Source organism: Haliotis asinina, chromosome 16 (assembly GCF_037392515.1).
Source record: "Haliotis asinina isolate JCU_RB_2024 chromosome 16, JCU_Hal_asi_v2, whole genome shotgun sequence".
Lineage (NCBI taxonomy): Eukaryota > Metazoa > Mollusca > Gastropoda > Lepetellida > Haliotidae > Haliotis > Haliotis asinina.
The window spans coordinates 13,447,264-13,467,950 of NC_090295.1; the positions used below are offsets into that span (position 1 = coordinate 13,447,264).

A 20,687-nucleotide genomic window follows, 5' to 3' on the forward strand; every position below is an offset into this window, starting at 1 on the left:
CGACATCGTCTAAGCTTCAATAGTGACAAGATGCCTACACGCAATCACCATATCATCTCATCTGAGTTTGGTTTAAAACCAGTTGTTTCCATGCCCTTTCATTTTTATGTCATTTTATTAGAATTTCACCAACGGGAGGCTAAGAAACGACTCACGTGGCTGTTTTTAGCTTTAGATAGATTCGTAGCCCCTTATGATGATATGTGAACAAGCTCAAGCAAGACGACAAACCTATGAAAGGATACGGCAACCAAAGCTATCGCTGACGTAATCTAAAGTTTGGCTATTTTTGTCACCCTTTGTTAGCAGATTCCCACCGTTTTACATAACAAAACAACTGGAGTCGTTTCTCACAGTCCACGTCATGCAGGGCGTCGAACATGCAATGACGTCAAGATCAAGGTCGGCTTCAAGCAGCCGACACAAAACGGTAGATAAAGGTAGTCTGTGTTTGTGAGTGAGTTTAGTCTTACGCCGCACTCAGCAAAATTCTATCTATATGGCGGCGGTCTGTAGTTAATCGAGTCTGGACCAGACAATCCAGTGATCAACAACATGAGCATCGATCTGTGCAACTGGGAATCGATATGTGTATGTATGAAACTTATGATCGACAGTATATTTGACTGATGGTATTTTGATACACTGACGATGTATTTAAAACATGGTCTTTTTCTGGGTGTGAAATTATTTAATCTACAGGAATGTAATTATTCGTGCCTCCTACTATGCACCGAATGTTTATTTCATCAATTTGCTATTAATAAATATGACTACAAAGTATTAAACAGTTCTATTTGCCCAAGTAAAAGATCAATAGTGTTCCTTCAGTGAACGAAATATATAAAACAACTACAAAAATATCAATATTTTTCTAGCATACGTATACAACGTATTCACTGTTTAAAAGAAACACTTTGGCATAAATACCTTTACACATTGCATGTTGTTAGTGGTTGGGTGAAAGCACTCGTTATGAGAGTTACCTCCCGTAGATTATATACCGACATGGCTGCCTTCTTGAATGTCTTTTCCTTTCCTCCAAATTTTGACATTCAGTGAGTTATAATTCGTTTCATAGCTCACCCGTTACACATGCCGACGTGTAGTCTCGTTTCCGAACAGTTATGCTTAGAATGCCATTGAGGCATGCGAATTACGTTACGATTCACGTTTGGTATCAAATTCGAAGTTGTGTCAAAAAATCGTACCGTTCGTCAGTGCCCTGCATTTTACGGGTCCCTGCCTTCGGCAGTTAACCCAAACATAACCCAAACCTGACGGCCTTTCACCCTGACGATTCTATATGTGCTTGTTGTGGCTTATAGTCCCAGCTGGTCCAAAACTGAGTTAGTTTGTCTACTGAGACTTACAGCTTCCCAAATGTAATTGAACCGTGCTGGTTGAACTGTTAAAACAGGAATATTGTTTCCCATACATTTCTGGGCCACGTGCAGTTTATTTGTATATTTTTTTATGCTTTCTTGACTTCCAAAGGCTACCAAAGTGCAACTTGTGATTGAAGGTTTCCATGATGTTTACGTTTATGTTACAATAGCTTTTCAAAATGAACCACCTATATTAGCATTTCAGAGATGATATCATGGATGAAATATACCAACATTTTTTTATATCAATGCAGAACTATAATCTATAATGCAGACATTTATTTTATTTTTTGGAGACATGACTGGACCTATCATGATAAGGGTTATTGTTTGATATGAATCCTTTTGACTACGGTTTTGAATCTCATATGCACCTACGTTTGGATTCAAAGTGTTGAAGGTGACCTTCCAAGTTGTGCGAACCTACTGTGTCGTAACCTTAATATCTTACAAAATACTGACAGAGTGAATCGAAAAGTCAGAAAAAGAAATCAGTTTATTTGCTTGAGAGCATTTCTTTGATGGAGTAAAGCAATAAACTCTTTACTACACCTTGAGAAATGTGTCTGTTAGCTCTTATATAATATTTAATCAACTCTATTATAATTGCAAACCATGATATTGCATCTGGCCATAACGAATAACTCAATGAAAAGTAACATTTTACTCTTTATATTTCTCTTGCATTTGTTTATCCCAAGGTGGAAATTGTCTGACCTCTCACATCAAGCTGTCACCATAGAGACCATTGTTGTATTGGTAACTCTGCAAGCTCCTCAGTCAGGTGCACCATTGTCACACTTTCTTATCACTGACAATGAAAACGTGTGAAATTTGAAGGGAACAAATTTACTTCTAAATCATTCAAGATCCTCTCACATCATGGACAACAGAAAACCAAAGGTGTGTGATCAAATCAGACAGACTTTCTCTACACAAATTGATCTACATAACAAGTCACTGCCATGGATAGGGACTGATGGAAGCGTGAGGACCTATTTTCATCAACTACCTGTGTAAATATGAGAGGAGCGATATTGACAGATCGTCTTAATCAGTGACCACATAACCTTGGCAGTTCTATGGAAAAACTCAAGTAACTGTTATCATCAATAAACCATAGGCTATGTGTGTGGCTTCTATTACTACAGATTGTTTCTTTAACAAAGATTTCATGCCTCTGCTACATTAAGAAAATGAACGACTGTAGCAGCAAGACATCCCTCCATGACCATAACAACAGGAGATGAAAAGCTCTTCCTATCATCAGGATGGGGGTCAAGACAGCCACACCTGTGCTGATTTGATATGTTTTAGGCTGTAACGATTTTTAATCCAAAGTGGAGAAACCTGCCCTTGGATCAACAGAGTCACAATCAACTACAGATGAACACCATCCCCCAACCCCCACAAGCTTTGGCTTCCTCACTGGCCACTCCCTCAGAGACCAAGTATGGTTGTAGATCATGAACCTCTGCTTATTTTTGAGTACAGTTGGTAGAACTTCAGGAGCTTAACCTTTGTATGTAAGGGGAAGTCTTAGGTTGTGATTGACAGACCATACCGTTCAGGATCATTTGGTCAGTCTTTAAGAAGTGCTTACAGAAATATGAGTTACTTATGTGTTACACAAGAGGGCTCCGAACCTCTTTGTTCTTGGGTAAGAGTTCTGCCGGTAAACCCTGCTTGAAATGCATTCTGTTATTTGGGATTACCTTGGGGGGATAGGGGTTAGATTTAGGGTTTAGGTTTAGATTAATGTTTAGAGTTAGGTTTAGGACTTTTATAAAAACCAGAGGCCCATATTCTTAGGCATCGAATAATTAACAAAGTAAAGGTGGTTTATGGGTAGAAATCTTTATTTTTCTTGCTGAGGGGATAAATGCTCAGTGTGAGATAAAAGTGGCAAGAGTTCCCTCTGTAACCCCTGCTTGAAATGTATCCTATTTAGTAAGATTATTTCAAGGTTTTAGGGTCTTAGGGTTAGGGCAAGAATGTGGTTAGGGGTCAGGGTAGTCATTAGTGTAAAGGATTTTTAGTGAATAAACATTTGTTCTTTATTATAGAATGATAAGATAAAACGGGGGATATGGGCGGAAATCTTTCCGTTGCACTTCCAAGGAGAATGATTGAGAGAGGAGGCCAAGGAGAAAATAGGCACACATAATTCGTGAACAGTTGTCTCCAGGGTGAAAGCTGGGATGCGTTCAGACGAGCTGTCTATTTTCGGCTGGAAACAGGTCAGATAGTTTCCACCTGGGGGAGGAGAAATGCATAGTGTGAGATGGGGTAGGCATTAATAACTATATTTATGTTTTATTTCAATTTCAGGACTCTTCCAAACAGAGACAGAAAAGTATGTGTTGTCTCCATTATTGGAAAAAGTCGACTCAATGGATTTGCAACGAAAGCGTCAATATTAAACCCAATACTGGAAAGAGATGTATTTATGGTTTGTATTTTAAATTGATATTCCTATTTTGGTGACCACTTTGTGCGAAATTTGGTGTAGAAAAAGGGCAAGGTTACCTATGAGTGTCAAAAGACTTGGATGAGCCATTATGTTTATGGATGACTTTGTTCAATGAATGCTCACATGGCAGGTTTTCTTGTTCTTGATATCCATCACTGGACTGTGTTTGGTCCAACTTTATTTTGGACAGGCTTGATTGTTTACTGGCATCGTGAAATGGCTACAATATAGTACTGACATACCAAGGCCAAATACACAAACGTTATGGTTCTGATTATACCTCTTTAAATGTGGGGGAGATATGTAGGTTTCTTATGTATTTTTTACACTTTTGTTTAGGTGTACAAATTTAAAACACATTTATCAATTTGTAACTGTGTATTCAATTAAGCTTGCGGCCATCATGTTGATATTTTGGATCAGAATTATTGATGGTGTCGGTAATTGCTGGAAAAAAGTGGTATCTGAAAGCTTTTTTTATTGATATTGCTTATAAATAGTGTCGGTATCAATGAGGTGAAATAGGTTCAAATAACAGTGAAAGACATAAAAACTGACCTACAAGAATTGAGTGTAGTCTGGTTGACTTGGTATGGTGATATACATCAATAGGAGAAGTAGCATTGGAAGTACAATGCCAGTGTGCATAAGTTGTTTATAAATATGGTGGATCATTCATGAAGCGCTGCTGGGAGAATAAACTATGATTGTTCCTGATGATATCTGTTACATGAGACAAGTGCGGCCACTTCCAGGATGATAACAACATTTCCCTTTATGTAAATAATGGTAACACCCACAATATCTGCTGATCTTGGCAATGTACAACAGGTCCATTTAATGAAACAGGAAGCACAAATTGGTGTTTTCTGAAGATTCTTATAATCACACCAGTGGTGGCCATTGTCTGTACCTTTCCTTCCAGAGCAGGTAGCTAAATCTCATTCTCTTTTTTATGTTATTGTTCTGTAGTTGTGTTTGTCTGCATTACCCTGGTGATTTTAACAACTCACTACTCTCTAAAGATATATACACTATACAATACTTGGTCTTTTTTTTCCAAAGGGAGGAGACAGCTACATAGGGGGCATGGTGGACAAGGTAAATATTCGCACTATATGTATTTATGTACACCATACTTTATACATATTTTCATCCTCTTCAAATGAATGGAAAAATTCAAAGATAAACTAGTCATTTACTGCAGGCACATTTTACAGATTGCTAAGAGTTTACCATATACTCAATTTCACATCATAGGTGTTTAATGTACTGTAAATGATAACTCTATCCCAATGCTTGTCATATTTTTGTAAAAACATTATGTTCTTCTTTTAGAAGACAAAATGCAACAGCAGTCTGATATAAAAAAACTGTCTTTGTCTTGACTCTCCTGTAATATATACTAAATAGCAAAGAAATGCAACTGTTTTTTGCCAGAAAAACATAAACACAAACGCTTACTTTTATGATATTTATCTTTTTCGAAACTTGAGTTCTGTTTGCTCTTCAGTGTATGTATGAATTCGTGGCCCTCTCCTAACCCCTTGACCTCTGCCCTATGATCTCTCCACCGATGTATTAAATGACTGGTACCCTGTTGCAGGCAGTGCCAAAAATCTTCCCCAAACTGGGCTCTAACCATCATTTTCACTTGGAGTTTATTATCATTATATAATGAGTGTCCCCAAAAGGTAAACCGTCAATTTTCTCATCGATAGATGGACCAAATTTAGTTAATCATTTCACAGAGTAACCCTGGGGTATCATTAGTGAGTCTACAAAATATCTAAGAGATAGGTTGCAAATTATACAAGCATTGTCGCCTTCAAAACAACATGTCAAAAAATGTAATTTCAATGGGAAATTCACTTATTTCAGTCTATGTTCAATATGGCCTCCATCTTCCTCCACAACTAACGAAGACGTGTGTTTCTTTCAAGCAGAAACGCTTTCATAGTTTTATGTATTTCTTCCACTGACATCTCCTCCCATGACGTAATTATCCTGTCCTTTAACACCTGTGTGGTCAATTTGTCTGTCACTCATCTGCATTTTTGGACGTGCTGTTTTGAATTTGACAGTACTCGCCTGATTTGCAAGCAATGTCTTAAATATTTTGTATACTTGTTGTTGCTACCCTAGGGTGCTCTGTGATCTTTTTTTTTAATAAATTTGTTTCTTTACTGCTGAGAAAATATTGTCAAATAACGGTTCACTTTTTGGGGGACACCTGACTGTATTTGCTGAGTTTACATTCATAACAAAGTTGTACTTGTCTCGAGCTCTGACTTTAGGCTAAAGTTACAGACTGATGTTTCCTCTTTGGTTCAAGAAATACACAAAAACATATTGACAAGTCGATATTTGAAATCAAGGCAGAATTTTCTGACAAGATTGATTGAACTGAATACTTATCTTCTTATTTGTAGTCTCGCCTAAGGCATGTTTCTGTGAATGACACTGGCTGCTATTCTGTGTCGTGTACTTTCTGTCTCTCTTTAAGTCTTAAAACAACTGGTTGATTCCAGGGGGAAATTGAGTGTTTCTTCGACAGCGACACCCAAGTAGTGTATCTCCACCACAAGTCTCTTGGTGACACACACAGCCTCGTGGAGAGATGTCAGAAGATACTCAATAACAAAACTGAGGTAATGTAGTTTTTACAAACATACTCCGATATACATATTCCCAGAGGAGATTCTGATGCAGTGCTCAAAAGCCATGATTGGCACAAGAGCCATGTAAAATGTGTATTCTACCATGACTTCTGTAAATACAGGATTGTGATTGGTTCATCAAAGTCATTGAGAGGTATATAATCACGTTATATACCTCTGATTTTCCAACACAGTGTGTATTTTTGTACGAATCTTGTTAACACGGTTATGGTAGAATGGGGATAAACATACTCTTTGGAAATGATAGGCATAAAATGAAATTATAATAGCTCTAAATTTTTATCCCCCTGGCATGTATTGCGGGGGGATATAGTTGACGCCTCGTCTGCCTGTCTGTCCGTCTGTAATCGTTTTGTTTCCGGAGCATAACTCAGAAACCATTCAATATTTTTAGACCAAACTTTATAGGTATAGTAGTCTCAGCCTATGGTTGTGCCTTTTGCTATTTACAGATTTTTGGTATTTATATTTTTTTTGTTTTTCCATGGAACATTTTGGTGTTAGTCTTATGGTGGGGTCGGCTTCGTTTCCGGAGCAAAACTCTAAAACCGTTCAATATTTTCCTGCAAAACTTGGTAGATATATCAATCTGAACTTATAGTGGTGCCTTTTGGTATTACAGGTTTTTGTGATTTATTATTTTCTTAGTTTCCATGGAAATGTTTCAGACATAGTCTCAAAAGTGAGAGGTGTGTTTTGTTTCCAGAGTAGAACTCAAAAACTTCTGAATATCTGTCAGTGTTACTTGGTAGATATGTGTGACAGAACCCAAAGTGGTGTCTTTTGCTATTTACAGGTATTTGTGATTTATTATTTTCTACATTTCTATGGAAACGTTTCGGACTTAGTCTCAAAATGAAGGGATGGGCTTCGTTTCCGGAGCAGAACTAAAAAACTGTTCAATATTTTTCTGCAAAACTTGGTAGATGTACCAATCAGAAGCTGCAATGGTGCCTTTTGCTAGTTACAGGTTTTTGTGATTTTTTTAGTTTCTCGGTTTCCATGGAATAGATTCAGACTTTGTCTCAAAACTGAGAGGTGTGTTTCGTTTCCGGAGCAGAACTCAAAAACTGCTTAATATCTGTCAGTGTAACTTGATAGGTATGTGTAGCAGACCCCAAAGTGGTGCCTTTTGCTATTTACAGGTTTTTGTGTTTTATTATTTTCTCAGTTTCCATGGAAATGGTTGAGACTTAGTCTCAAAATGAAGGGATGGGCATCGTTTCCGGAGCCGAACTTTCTGCAAAACTTGGTAGATATACCAATCAGAAGCTGCAATGGTGCCTTTTGCTAGTTACAGGTTTTTGTGATTTCTTAGTTTCTCGGTTTCCATGGAATAGATTCAGACTTTGTCTCAAAACTGTGTTTCGTTTCCGGAGCAGAACTCTAAGACTTCTGAATATCTGTCAGTAAAACTTGGTAGATATGTGTGGCAGACCCCAGAGTGGTGCCTTTTGCTACTTACAGGTTTTTATGATGTATCATTTTCTTGGTTCCATGAACACGTTGCTGACTTCGTTTCTGGAGCACAACTCGAAAAGCATTTCATATCTTTCAAAAGATCTTTGCAGATATACGAGACAGATCTTGAAATGGTGACTTTTTCTGATTACAGATATATGGCATTTATATTTTTCATGAATTCCACGGAAACATTTAAGACTTGGTCTAAAAGCACAATAAGTAACTGTTGGATGATTTGTCCTTTCAAATATGTGGGGGCTGGGGGGATATGTCATCTTCTGATGACTCTTGTTTACTTACCTCACCATAGGTCTATGCCATATTACCTCAAGCTTCGCGTAGTAGGAGATCTGACGGAGTTGAATTGCTATTCAATCTTGAATGGCTACCTCGCAAAGGACGACTTTTATGATACGGAAGTATCTGAATCTCCCCACTGCGCATGCGAGCAGACGCCATTAGAACTCCACTTTTACTTCTCGGTCCGAAGAATCCGTAGTAGGGAGGAGCATCCAGTGTTGGGAGGGACTAACCGCATTATTTATTTAGATTTTAACAAATTTATTTTAACATGTAGCATTCGGTTTTAAATTGTCATATTTTTCCTTGTCCTGACTCATGCTTAATTATCTCCTCTTCCCTGGTGAAGGTAGTGAAACACCTGAAATCCCTTCAGGTTCCCTTCTAAAAGAAGCGGAGGTAAAATTCACTCACTCATGAGTCACCTCCCCTACTGTGCACATGGTCAGCTGATCGGCCATGATACTCACTCTCTCCTTATCTCCCAACGAGGGTGGCTGGAGTTACTAGTACCTGGGGTCTCCATTACGGAGATAAGTTTTTCAACTATTTCAGTCCTTTCACTGTATTTATGTCGTATGCGGTATTTTGGTTTATGTATATGTATCACAGTTTGTTTATTTGTGATTATTTGGTGTTGATATAGCACATATTTTGTCAACCAAGACTTAGTCTCCGTTGATGATATTGTGTTTACAGTGTAGATTACAGCTGTCCCTGGTTGACCCGCTGTTAGTTTCTCTGGTGTGTAAGCCATTATGGTCTTCCACTATTTGCTGTGAAATTTGCAGAAATTTATCTGTTCCAGAATTTATTGTATAAATTCGTTCTTTTCACAGGCGTGCGAGAGACAGTCAATGTCGACTTTCATTAGTTATGTCTTATTGGATGATTTAGCTTAGGGTAACTGTTTTTCTCAGCCTAAGAAGTCTAGATCACCATCATCGAAGACAAAGTCGTCTGCAACGAAGTCATCGCAGAATCAACATTCTTCGACGAAGAAGTCCTTTGGTGATGAGATCGTCCCTCTATCTGCAGCCTTCGTCGTCGCTGTAGACATCTGTACAAGTCAACTATTGCTGCACTCAACACAACTGTTCGACGCATATGCCTTCATGCAACATGAGCTTGGTATGGTCATGTTGAAGAAGAACGAACACTATAATCTTCAACTACGTCAACTGCTGCTGCGGGTGAGCACTCCATCTAGATCTCCACTCACTCCAGAGGATGAAGAAGAGACGTATACACGCACCTGTTCAGGAAAATCGTCACCGTCGTCCTTATCATCCCGTCGCAGTTCGGAGAGAGATCCTCCTATGTCAAGTGAGTGCACCCGCACTCTACGAGACGCACTCTCTTCAGACGGGCTCGATTTAGAGCTGTCAATGAGACTCTCATCTCAAGTTCAGCAATCCTGCGAACAAGGAAGAGTGAATGATCCTATCAAGTTTCGTCATTCACGTTTCCCCCTCCAGTGCTGCTACCAAAAGTCTTTGAGAAAATAAAACAGACCAGGAGGCTACAACTGACCTTGGTCACGCCTTACTGGCCAACGAGACATTGGTTTCCAACACTCATAGAGGAGTTAGGACAACCAACACTACAACTACAAGATTGGGAAAATCTTCTCGTCCATCCCCACACGAAACAGGCACACAGCAACCCAACTGCGTTCCGACTTCACGTGTGAAATGTATCAAAATCTGTTTAAAACACAGAGGATACTCGATAAGAGCAGCGAAAGCAGTTACCTTAGCTTTATGGAAATCCACTTGCATCCTTTATGATGAGAAGTGGAAGCGGTCTGAGACATACGCCAAGAAGAAAGGCTTCACGGCGATGAAGGCAGCACAAGTGATGCGTATGAGCCTCTTGATTGGACCTCATTTGAACTGCTAACTCAGAAGACACTATTTTTACTTGCCTTGGCTACAGCTGCACGAATGTCAGAAATTCATGCTCTAGACTTCAATGGCACGAGCTTTGATGCAAGTCATCAGCAGACAGCTCATCTGGGTCTAAGATGGGATTTTATTGCAAAAAATCATCTGCCGGGTCAACTGGATGGGCAATTCCACACACCAGCACTATCTTCAATCCTTAGACCCCATGATACTCAAGATTTATCATTATGTCCAGTCAGAGCATTGAAGATATTCGTCGCACGAACCATGTCTAGAAGGCAACATTTCAAGGGCCTGTTTATCCCTATATCTACTGAGACACTTATGGAAGAATCCCGCAACACTATCTCAGTGTGGATCAGGATTGTTATATTGAGAGCCTATAAAGCAGCAGGATTGGAACCTCCGCGAGCCTCCAACCCTCATGAAGACAGAGCCTTGACCTCTACACTAGCGCTACAAGGGAATTGCTCGCTATCAACTATAATGGAGTTCTGCTTTTGGAAGTCAAACATGGTGTTTGCCAACCACAATCTACAAGACATAGCCACAGAGGATGTCTCTGGCATTCATCAGTTTGGGCCTCCTGTTGTTGCTCAGCAACGAACAGTTTCCCGAAGGCGCTGAGTTCACTCAACTGTTTTATCATGTGGCTTCTGGAAGCCAGACGCTCTGCGGAGTATTTTGGTGGAAAGTCCATGCACACGTCTTAAACAGGCTAGCTTGAGTGATTATGACCCTGTACTCGTAATGAAGATAATTGTACATGAAGAGAGGTTGCAACTAGTCTCGATTGCTATATCTTGACATTTAGTTGCATCAGAAACTAGAAGGACGCTAGTTACTTTTGATGTCATCACGTGACAGTCAACGAAGTCATCCATGGAAGAACGGAAGTTCGACTGGATGTGATCCCCCCGGAATCTACAATGAATATTGGAATGACAGGACCAAGTTATTGCCGTTACAAGTTGCCGTAAGGGGGGGGGGGTGGGGGTGGGGGGGAATTATTGGATGTAATTTTGAACAGCCAGCAGAATCCAGCAAGGTCGGATTCTGTAAGCAATTAAGCATGAGTCAGGATAAGGAAAAATATGTAATTTTCGGAATAAAATTGATATTTTATGCTTATCCTGACTCATGGCAAAAGCCCTCCCAGCCGCCCCTCACAGACACGCAGAATTCTCATATTCTTGTGTTGGGCGATTATAGGAGAGAGTGAGTATCATGGCTGATCAGCTGACCATGTGCTCGGGAGGGGAGGTGACTAATGGGTGAGTGAATTTTACGTCCACTTCCTTTAGAAGGGAACTTGAAGGGATTTCAGGTGTTCCACTACCTTCACCAGGGAAGAGGAGATAAGCAATAAGCATGAGTCAGGATAAGTATAAAATATCAATTTTATTCAGAAAATTACATTTTTATCTCCTGATTGTCTGAACACATTGTATCACCAGGATGATTGTATGTCACTGTTTCCTCATAGTGAAGGCTGCTGGTTCTGGTTTTATCCACTGGCATGGCTGTTGTTCATATCATGATGACAGCAGCATTGACATAAAACAACATTCACTCACAACCTTTGTCACAGCAAAGAACTAGGTTTGTGTTCCTGTGTGCTTATGATGTGTGAAGTCCATTTAGGGTGTCCCTCCATTTAGGGTGTCCCTTGCTGTGATAATGTATGAAAGCTCCCTCTTTCTATAACGTTTTTGTCAATAATATGGTTGATTTTATTTTTGTTGTAGCACAACTTGTATTTTCGAATTAAACTGAAGCTGATGTTTATCGTCATAATTATTTTTGTCTCAATCTGCAGCGTTGTATGGGGGACCGTATTTAGCAGTGTCTGAACATACGATTCTTGTAAACAAATTACCTCATGAACTCCTAATGTCTCCGAGTTTGTGACAGCCTGCATTGGGGGATTATACAGACACCAGGCTAGCTATTCTCGAAACATTCTTAGCCCTACGAACTTCTTAAGCCCATTCTTAACACATTGGCTATGATCAAAGTTAAAAATTCTTAGGGCTACGAACGTTTCGAGAATAATGGCCCAGTTGATTTGGGTGACCTTGACCTTATCATAAAGGTCACCACAACACTTTGACAACTTTTCAAACTTATGGGAGCACAATATCTCATAAAACATTGCACCCAGTGTCTTCAATAATTTGACAGCCTACATTACGTGATTATGCAGACACCAGTCATTTCAAGCATCTTGTTTGTGATAAAAAAGTAAACAGTCATAAGTAAATGTCATAAGTATTTTGGTCTTCTGTAGTGACAGGGTCATTGCCACTATTAATCGCAAACACATTTCTTTTGGTTTTCAGGATATTGTAACCTTGTGGGAAGATGAAAATTTTAGATATGCCAAGACAATTCTACTCCTCCTGAATATTTCGCACATTGTGGTGGTGAGTATACCTGTAAATCACAGTTCTGACATCAGATGTCTGCCAGCAGTGTATGAAACAAGGCCTGAGACATTCTAGATTTTTGACGGACAGCCTAAATATACAGCTAGTCAGCCTAATGGTCTGGTAAAGATTTTAGATACCAGGTTCCATACATATGAGTAAATTCACCTTATCATGAAATCTAGTTTTCAAATTGAGCGTTACATTTAGACTTGACAGCTACGTTTTGAACATTGAACTATCATATCTCAAGCTCAATGCACTATGTTGACATATGTTTTAATATATATTCTTATTAAAACAGTGACACCTATCGATGCATATTGTCTGGTCTGGTTAATTGATTTTGGGCTGGTGATGTTTTGTAATTACCAGCTTTAATGTCTGGATGGGTTTTTTAGCTTATTTCATACACTGCTGCTAGTTATGGAAGGCAAGGAGTGGTGAAGTAGTCTGGTGGTTATGCAATTTGCTCATTGTTACGGTTAAACATTTGTGGTGACAAGAGTAAGAGAAATCACCTCACAACCAGCAAAATATAACATAGACAAGCCTAAAACATTCATTAGTTTGTGTTGGGCAGAGAGTAAGATACAATGATTCACAACAGAGGTGTCAAGTACAATGATAGTGAGTCAAATCTAATGTATTGGGTCACAAATATAATATCAACTCACCAAAGTCTTGGCTAGAGATACCCATGAAGGTCCCGGGGTAGGATAGGCCTTCAGCCTTGTTGTAAGAGGTGACTAATGGGATCAGGTGGTCAGGTTCGCTGACATATCATTGGTTCCCCATTGCGCAGATCGATGCTTATGTTGTTGGTCACTTGATTGTCTGGTCCAGACTCGATTATTTACAGACCGCCGCCTTATAGCTGGAATATTGCTGAGTGCGGCATAAAACTAGACTCACTCACTCACTCACTCACTTGGATAGAGAGTGAGAAACAATTATCCTGAATGTTACACAGTGAGCGGTCAGGCAGTGGTTATGTAGGTCAAGCGTTGACAAAGGAAGGCAGATTGAGGTACTCTAGTTAATCTGTATGTGTTCATGTGTCAGTGTGTCAATGTGTCATGCAGCAACCAGCCTTTATATATACAGTCATAGATTCTTGAATATTCGAGCATAATACGACCATAATCATTAACTTAGAACCTTCTTGTAGTCTCGCAGAAGTCAACAAGTAATCAGAACACATACTAATTCAAAAGCGCTACCTTGAAGGGCTGCCGCTAAAGTAATAATAGCTCTGAACATTTATGATACAAAATTTGACCCATAATAATGACCACTCAAAACTCTAAACACTTTGACCCAATAATAAGAATCACTTAATCAAAAATACTATTTACAGAAAATACACTCTTGTGTAACATCATCATGATGAAGACACATGGGTGTAGTGTGTGAAGCCCCTTTCTGGTCCCTGCCAGGATATTGTGGAAATAAAACTAGACTAAACTGGTGTAAAACTAAACTCCATATGTCTCTCTCTCTCTGTGTAGAAGGTTAAGCTTGTGATTTAACATAATCCTTCATTCTGGACATCCTTATGCCTCATTTTATTCTCTTGTTTTGTATAAAGAGTTGAGACAGGTTACCATGGTAAAATATGTTCTTGTTCAGATGCCACAACTAAACTTTAAACAATATTCAGTGATCTCATGTTTGAGATCTGAGGATATATTGTCCACAACAAGATTGCTCAAATTGTCTGTTTGTCCTTCTGTTGATGATTGAAGTGCATGCAAGAGATTGAAGTGTCTTTTCAGCTGTGTCACCCAGGCAACACGTTTGACATCAGCTATGTGAAGCTGTTCAGGAGCCTGGATGCTGTCAGGTTGGTGCTGCTGTGTGTCGTGTCTAAGGATTGTATAGAGTGTGTTGGGGGATACAAGTAGAGCTTGGAACTGGATTAGTTCATTACAACCAATCAATCATAAAAAATAATTGGTCAGTAATTTATCAAATTTTCCTGGTTTTTGTTAATGCAAAAAGAACCCCAAACATGTACTTCTTTCGAGTGTTTTGCAGACTGCACGAAATGCATTTAATAATGATAATGATGATAATTGACTTGTATAGCGCCTAGTATCCATCTGACTAGTTGCTCACTGGACGCTGCAATCAGAGTCTGATTATCATTATCCGGGTTAACCCAAGCTGCCTCTTAGGTGCTAGAAGGTTATAGTCACAGGACTTTATCTCACCGGGTACCCATTTTCTGCTGGGTGAGCAGAGGCAATTTTGAACAGACTCACTTGCTTAAGGTGAGACCACATGTTTCCCATGCCCTTCCTTGTGCGGCAGGACCGAAATCCTAGAATTTTACATCTTCAAAGGATGGCTAGTATGTTACGAACATACATTTCCTGGAACATTTAAGAAAAAAATCAGTACTTAGAGTTTCCACTACTTTTTCAAACCGCTGGTACAGTGTAAAGCAATGAAATTTTTTGGTACATTAGAATTTTCAGCGGTACTGTACCATTTAGCCATTTTGACAGGAGCTTGCCTGTCTGAATGAGTTTCCTGTTTCTTGACAGACAAATTACTGCTGTATGCCCTGACTTTGATTTTTCAGTTTTGAACAATTTTATAATTTATTTTAAATGTTCAACATAAATTAAGAAGCAAAAGTGAAACATATGTCCAGTTTTGAACTCTGTACTTTAACAAGAATGTTTTACAAGAAAATACATGCCAGGTTGTATTGTGAATCAAAGAAGGTAATATTTAAAAAATGATATTGCTTGAATATTGATGGAAATGGTGTAAAACTTAACTGACTCACTTTCTTATCAACCTGTCTCACAAATGAGTACATTTGCAAAACTCTGTCATGAATTTGGTTTAGGTGTATTTTCTCATTTGAGTTGCTATTTGTGCACAAATAGTTGACTTTTTAAGATCTGGGCTCAAATTGATCTTCAGTAACCCATGTTGGTCATGAAAGGCGACTAACGCTATTGGATGGTCAGACTTTGACTTGGTTGACACATCAGTGTGTCCAAATTTTGTAGACTGATGTGCATGTTGTTGATCACTGGATTGTATGGTCCAGACTTGATTATGTTCAGACTGCCACAACCCATGCTTGCCACAAAAGGCGACTATGCTTGTCGTAAGAGGCGACTAACGGGATCGGGTGGTCAGGTTGACTTGGTTGACACATGTCATCGGTTCCCAATTGCGCAGATCGAAGCTCATGTTGTTGATCACTGGATTGTCTGGTCCAGACTCGATTACATACAGACCGCTGCCATATAGCTTGAATATTGCTGAGTGCGGCGTAAAACTGAACTCACTCACTCACTCAGACTACCACCATATAGCTGAGTGCGGTGAAAACTGAACTCTCACTCACTCACTCACTCACTCACTCAGACTGCCACAATATAGCTGAGTGCGGTGAAAACTGAACTCTCACTCACTCACTCACTCACTCACAAATGTGATCATGGGAACAGTTAGACTCAGTGATGTTTTGTTTTCAGAATGAAGCTGCAGACTTTCATGACAGAAACCCTTCAAGGACTGTCCATATCAAAGGACTGGTTGATAGGAGCTCGACCTTGTTCTCCACGCCTGCTGTTCTATTTTGACACGCCAACTTTTGAGATGGCCCCTGATGACATTGACACAGGAAAACCCAGGGCTTTGGTACAGTTGCCTTAATACCTATTTATACCTATATTATCTAAAATAGCTCACACACACTCAAAAAATGAATTATATGCTATTGAACACATCCTGTTTTAGGACATTAGGTTAAAACTGCCATGTGCACAGCTTATTAGACTGCCCATAAAATAAATATTCTGTTCGTTTAATTTCTGACAGTCCCTTTTGTCTTTGATAGATACCTTTTCCAACACTTCCTGTTAAAAAAGAACACTTGATTTGGGGTTCACTAGTTAGATGTTACAGGTTAAGTCACATTTGGGGACTTATCAAGTCAAGTTTATTCAAGTTTTTGATCATTGGTCATAGTTTTTGTTACTTCATCTGTACCTTTACCTTTGAGATTTCTTTAATATTATAAAGGACTCAGAAAATTGAACGAAGAAACTGGATAGCTTGATTTTGTAAGATTTAATGTTCAATGGATGATGGAATGTTTCTTATCACAGAAAAATCCCCCACTTAAGAGACTTGTGCACAATATTGAGGACCAGATTTACAGAATTCTGAGAAAGTCAAGAATCATCACAAATATCAGGTAAATTCAATGGAATATTTTAGTGTTGAAAGGCTTTTAGTTTGAATAGTAGTTTGTCTTGTCCCAAGAATTAAGAGCTGCATATCCGCATTTGATTTAATTTTGCTCTCTCTACCAAAGACGGCATTTATGTTTTGGAAGACTTTAGAGCACTGGATAGTTTTTCACCTTCATATCCCAGTAGTTGATCAATCTGTGGATTTGTTGTTGCCATGCTCATGTTGGTCAAATTACCCAATATTTATTGTGCTTTTTGATTCTATCTGATGCCATGTCTGTTGTTGGCAACAAGTGCTGCATGTGCTAGTGGTATGTCTATAGGTGCCAGGGTTCCGTTCCTCAAGCGATTGTAGTGCTATGACATTCTTTTGTCTATGTTATGGTATGGAAGTTACGATCATCTTAGCGCTACAATTATTTTGTGGAATGGAGTCTGTAGTGCGAAGTCTGTTGGTGCCAAATCTGTCAGTACCATGTTTGCTGTTCTATGTCCGTGTGTTCTCTGTGTGGCGTAAACAATAACATTACATGTTGCGATACATGATATTGCTGTTGTGTTGTCTATGCAGCAACAATTCCCTGTTCGCTGTCCCGGCCAACCAGGAGTTCGTGTATGTGAATAGCCGACCGAATGAAGCCACCGATCCCATTACAGTATTCCTACAGAATCTCCGCATCAACTCAGCAGTTGCCAAAGATTCAGGTAAGGATTAAGATCAGGACCCTGTTCCCTCAAAGCGATCATAGACGGACGGACAGACAGACAGACAGACAGACAGACAGACATATTTATTAAGTAATGTTGGCCTAATGGCCTATAACACAGTTGACAGATACAATATTTTACGTGTTATTTTCAAGAGTAGTGCTTAAACAGGTGTTTCAAAAATAGAGCAACTGATTTAATAACATGTGGATCTTTAGACTGTACTACATTTATCATGCTTTGTTCACACTGAGACATGGCATTCAGCTGCGGCAAGTACTTTTTGCGAATTTCATTATATTTTGTACACTGCATAAAAACATGGTATTCATCTTCAATCGACCCAAGATTGCAATTTATACAGATACACCTGGTTATACAATTGTCTTTACTTCTTCTGAAAGAAACAATTTTAAAATTATGTTGGGATATTCTAAATGTACAAACTACGCTCAGGAGAGACTTATCATTCAGCTTCAAAATATGACATTCATCCTCCTGAATTGCTTTCAGCTTAGAGTAGTGTATTAAATAATGTGAGCTACAAATAGAATCATGCCAAGTTTGTACATATCAGTTAATCTTTCTCTAAACTACCGATCGTAGCGCTGTGTTATAAGCCTATGTTACAATATGGGAGTTACGATCATCTTAGCACAGTATGGGAGGTTTTCCCTGATGGTCAGTGGCAGTATAACAGATGAAATATTGATTTTTTTTGTTTGTACAATATTTATATTAAGACATTGTTACAACTGTCTCAGGACATTTTCAGTAGCAGAAAAAGCTCATATATACCCCAAGGAAGACTCTCTTCATGGAATTTATGTGGTTTGCTGCATTTGAAAAGTAAGGGATTTTTAAATTGGAGTGGCTTTGCATGTCTTTGATATATGAAAACGTAATTATTATGTTGCCTTTATCAATATATATATATATATATATATATATATCTCCAGCCTTGTAATATGTATAATTATGATGACAAACCTGTTTCATGTCTCAGAATCCCCACGTAGTCGGAGCTATGCGACCAATCGGCGCTCAAATCAAGCATCAGGGGATACTCAGAGAACATCAGTGACAATGTTTAGTCGCCCTGAGAACAGTTTCAAGGAGTTCCTCTGGCAACACATTGACCAGGCTTTCACCAAAGGCTTTGATGATAATGTTGGTAGAAACCCAGTCCCTGCTGTGTTTGAGGTATTTGAATGTGTTCTTTTTGTATTCTAACCACACATAAAGTGTAGAAAGGGCTCCTAGTATCCAATGATTGTCACACATGGTGTGGAATGGTTGGATGGTGTGGAAAGGTTGGATGGCTAATGTATTTGCTTTTCATGGCATGCTTGATTCCCCATGTGGGTGCAATGTGTGAAGCCCATCTATGGTGTCCCCCATTGTCATATTGTGAGAATATTGCTAAAAGCTCACTCACTCTGCTTGACACACGTGGTGATTCTGGAGTAGGATAGACCCTTGTGTCTAATGCTTGTCACACATACTGATTCTGGGGTAGGATAGACCCTTGTGTCTAATGCTTGTCACACATACTGATTCTGGAGTAGGGTAGGCCCCTTGTGTCTAACGTTTGACACACATGGTGGTTCTGGGGTAGGATAGACCCTTGTGTCTAATGCTTGTCACACATACTGATTCTGGAGTAGGATAGGCCCTTTGTATCTAACGTTTGACACACATGGTGGTTCTGGGGTAGGATAGACCCTTGTGTCTAATGCTTGTCACACATACTGATTCTGGAGTAGGGTAGGCCCCTTGTGTCTAACGTTTGACACACATGGTGGTTCTGGGGTAGGATAGACCCTTGTATCTAATGCTTGTCACACATACTGATTCTGGAGTAGGGTAGGCCCCTTGTGTCTAATGCTTGTCACACATACTGATTCTGGAGTAGGGTAGGCCCCTTGTGTCTAATGCTTGTCACACATACTGATTCTGGAGTAGGGTAGGCCCCTTGTGTCTAATGCTTGTCACACATACTGATTCTGGGGTAGGGTAGGCCCCTTGTGTCTAATGCTTGTCACACATACTGATTCTGGAGTAGGATAGACACTTGTGTCTAATGCTTGTCACACATACTGATTCTGGGGTAGGATAGACCCTTGTGTCTAATGCTTGTCACACATACTGATTCTGGAGTAGGATAGACCCTTGTGTCTAATGCTTGTCACACATACTGATTCTGGAGTAGGATAGACCCTTGTGTCTAATGCTTGTCACACATACTGATTCTGGGGTAGGATAGACCCTTGTGTCTAATGCTTGTCACACATACTGATTCTGGGGTAGGATAGACCCTTGTGTCTAATGCTTGTCACACATACTGATTCTGGAGTAGGATAGACCCTTGTGTCTAATGCTTGTCACACATACTGATTCTGGAGTAGGGTAGGCCCCTTGTGTCTAATGCTTGTCACACATACTGATTCTGGGGTAGGATAGACCCTTGTGTCTAATGCTTGTCACACATACTGATTCTGGGGTAGGATAGACCCTTGTGTCTAATGCTTGTCACACATACTGATTCTGGAGTAGGATAGACCCTTGTGTCTAATGCTTGTCACACATACTGATTCTGGGGTAGGATAGACCCTTGTGTCTAATGCTTGTCACACATACTGATTCTGGAGTAGGATAGACCCTTGTGTCTAATGCTTGTCACACATACTGATTCTGGAGTAGGATAGACCCGTGTGTCTAATGCTTGTCACACATACTGATTCTGGAGTAGGATAGACCCGTGTGTCTAATGCTTGTCACACATACTGATTCTGGAGTAGGATAGACCCTTGTGTCTAATGCTTGTCACACATACTGATTCTGGAGTAGGATAGACCCGTGTGTCTAATGCTTGTCACACATGCTGATTCTGGGGTAGGATAGACCCTTGTGTCTAATGCTTGTCACACATACTGATTCTGGAGTAGGATAGACCCGTGTGTCTAATGCTTGTCACACATACTGATTCTGGAGTAGGGTAGACCCTTGTGTCTAATGCTTGTCACACATACTGATTCTGGAGTAGGATAGACCCGTGTGTCTAATGCTTGTCACACATACTGATTCTGGAGTAGGGTAGGCCCCTTGTGT

At 39.6% G+C, this 20,687-nt stretch overlaps 1 protein-coding gene across 1 annotated transcript in view; it reads left to right on the forward strand.

Annotated features, from left to right (window-relative positions):
- Nucleotides 1-985: 985 nt before the first annotated feature.
- Nucleotides 986-20,687, forward strand: part of LOC137268138 (nonsense-mediated mRNA decay factor SMG8-like) — a 30,127-nt gene continuing 10,425 nt past the window's right edge. Inside the window, exons 1-10 of the mRNA XM_067802664.1 lie at nucleotides 986-1,058; nucleotides 3,720-3,840; nucleotides 4,927-4,962; nucleotides 6,393-6,512; nucleotides 12,556-12,639; nucleotides 14,421-14,488; nucleotides 16,146-16,311; nucleotides 16,782-16,870; nucleotides 17,440-17,573; nucleotides 18,583-18,779. Of these exons, the coding sequence (XP_067658765.1) occupies nucleotides 1,009-1,058; nucleotides 3,720-3,840; nucleotides 4,927-4,962; nucleotides 6,393-6,512; nucleotides 12,556-12,639; nucleotides 14,421-14,488; nucleotides 16,146-16,311; nucleotides 16,782-16,870; nucleotides 17,440-17,573; nucleotides 18,583-18,779 (1,065 nt within the window). The 5' untranslated portion in view covers nucleotides 986-1,008. The remainder of the gene's footprint in view (nucleotides 1,059-3,719; nucleotides 3,841-4,926; nucleotides 4,963-6,392; nucleotides 6,513-12,555; nucleotides 12,640-14,420; nucleotides 14,489-16,145; nucleotides 16,312-16,781; nucleotides 16,871-17,439; nucleotides 17,574-18,582; nucleotides 18,780-20,687) is intronic.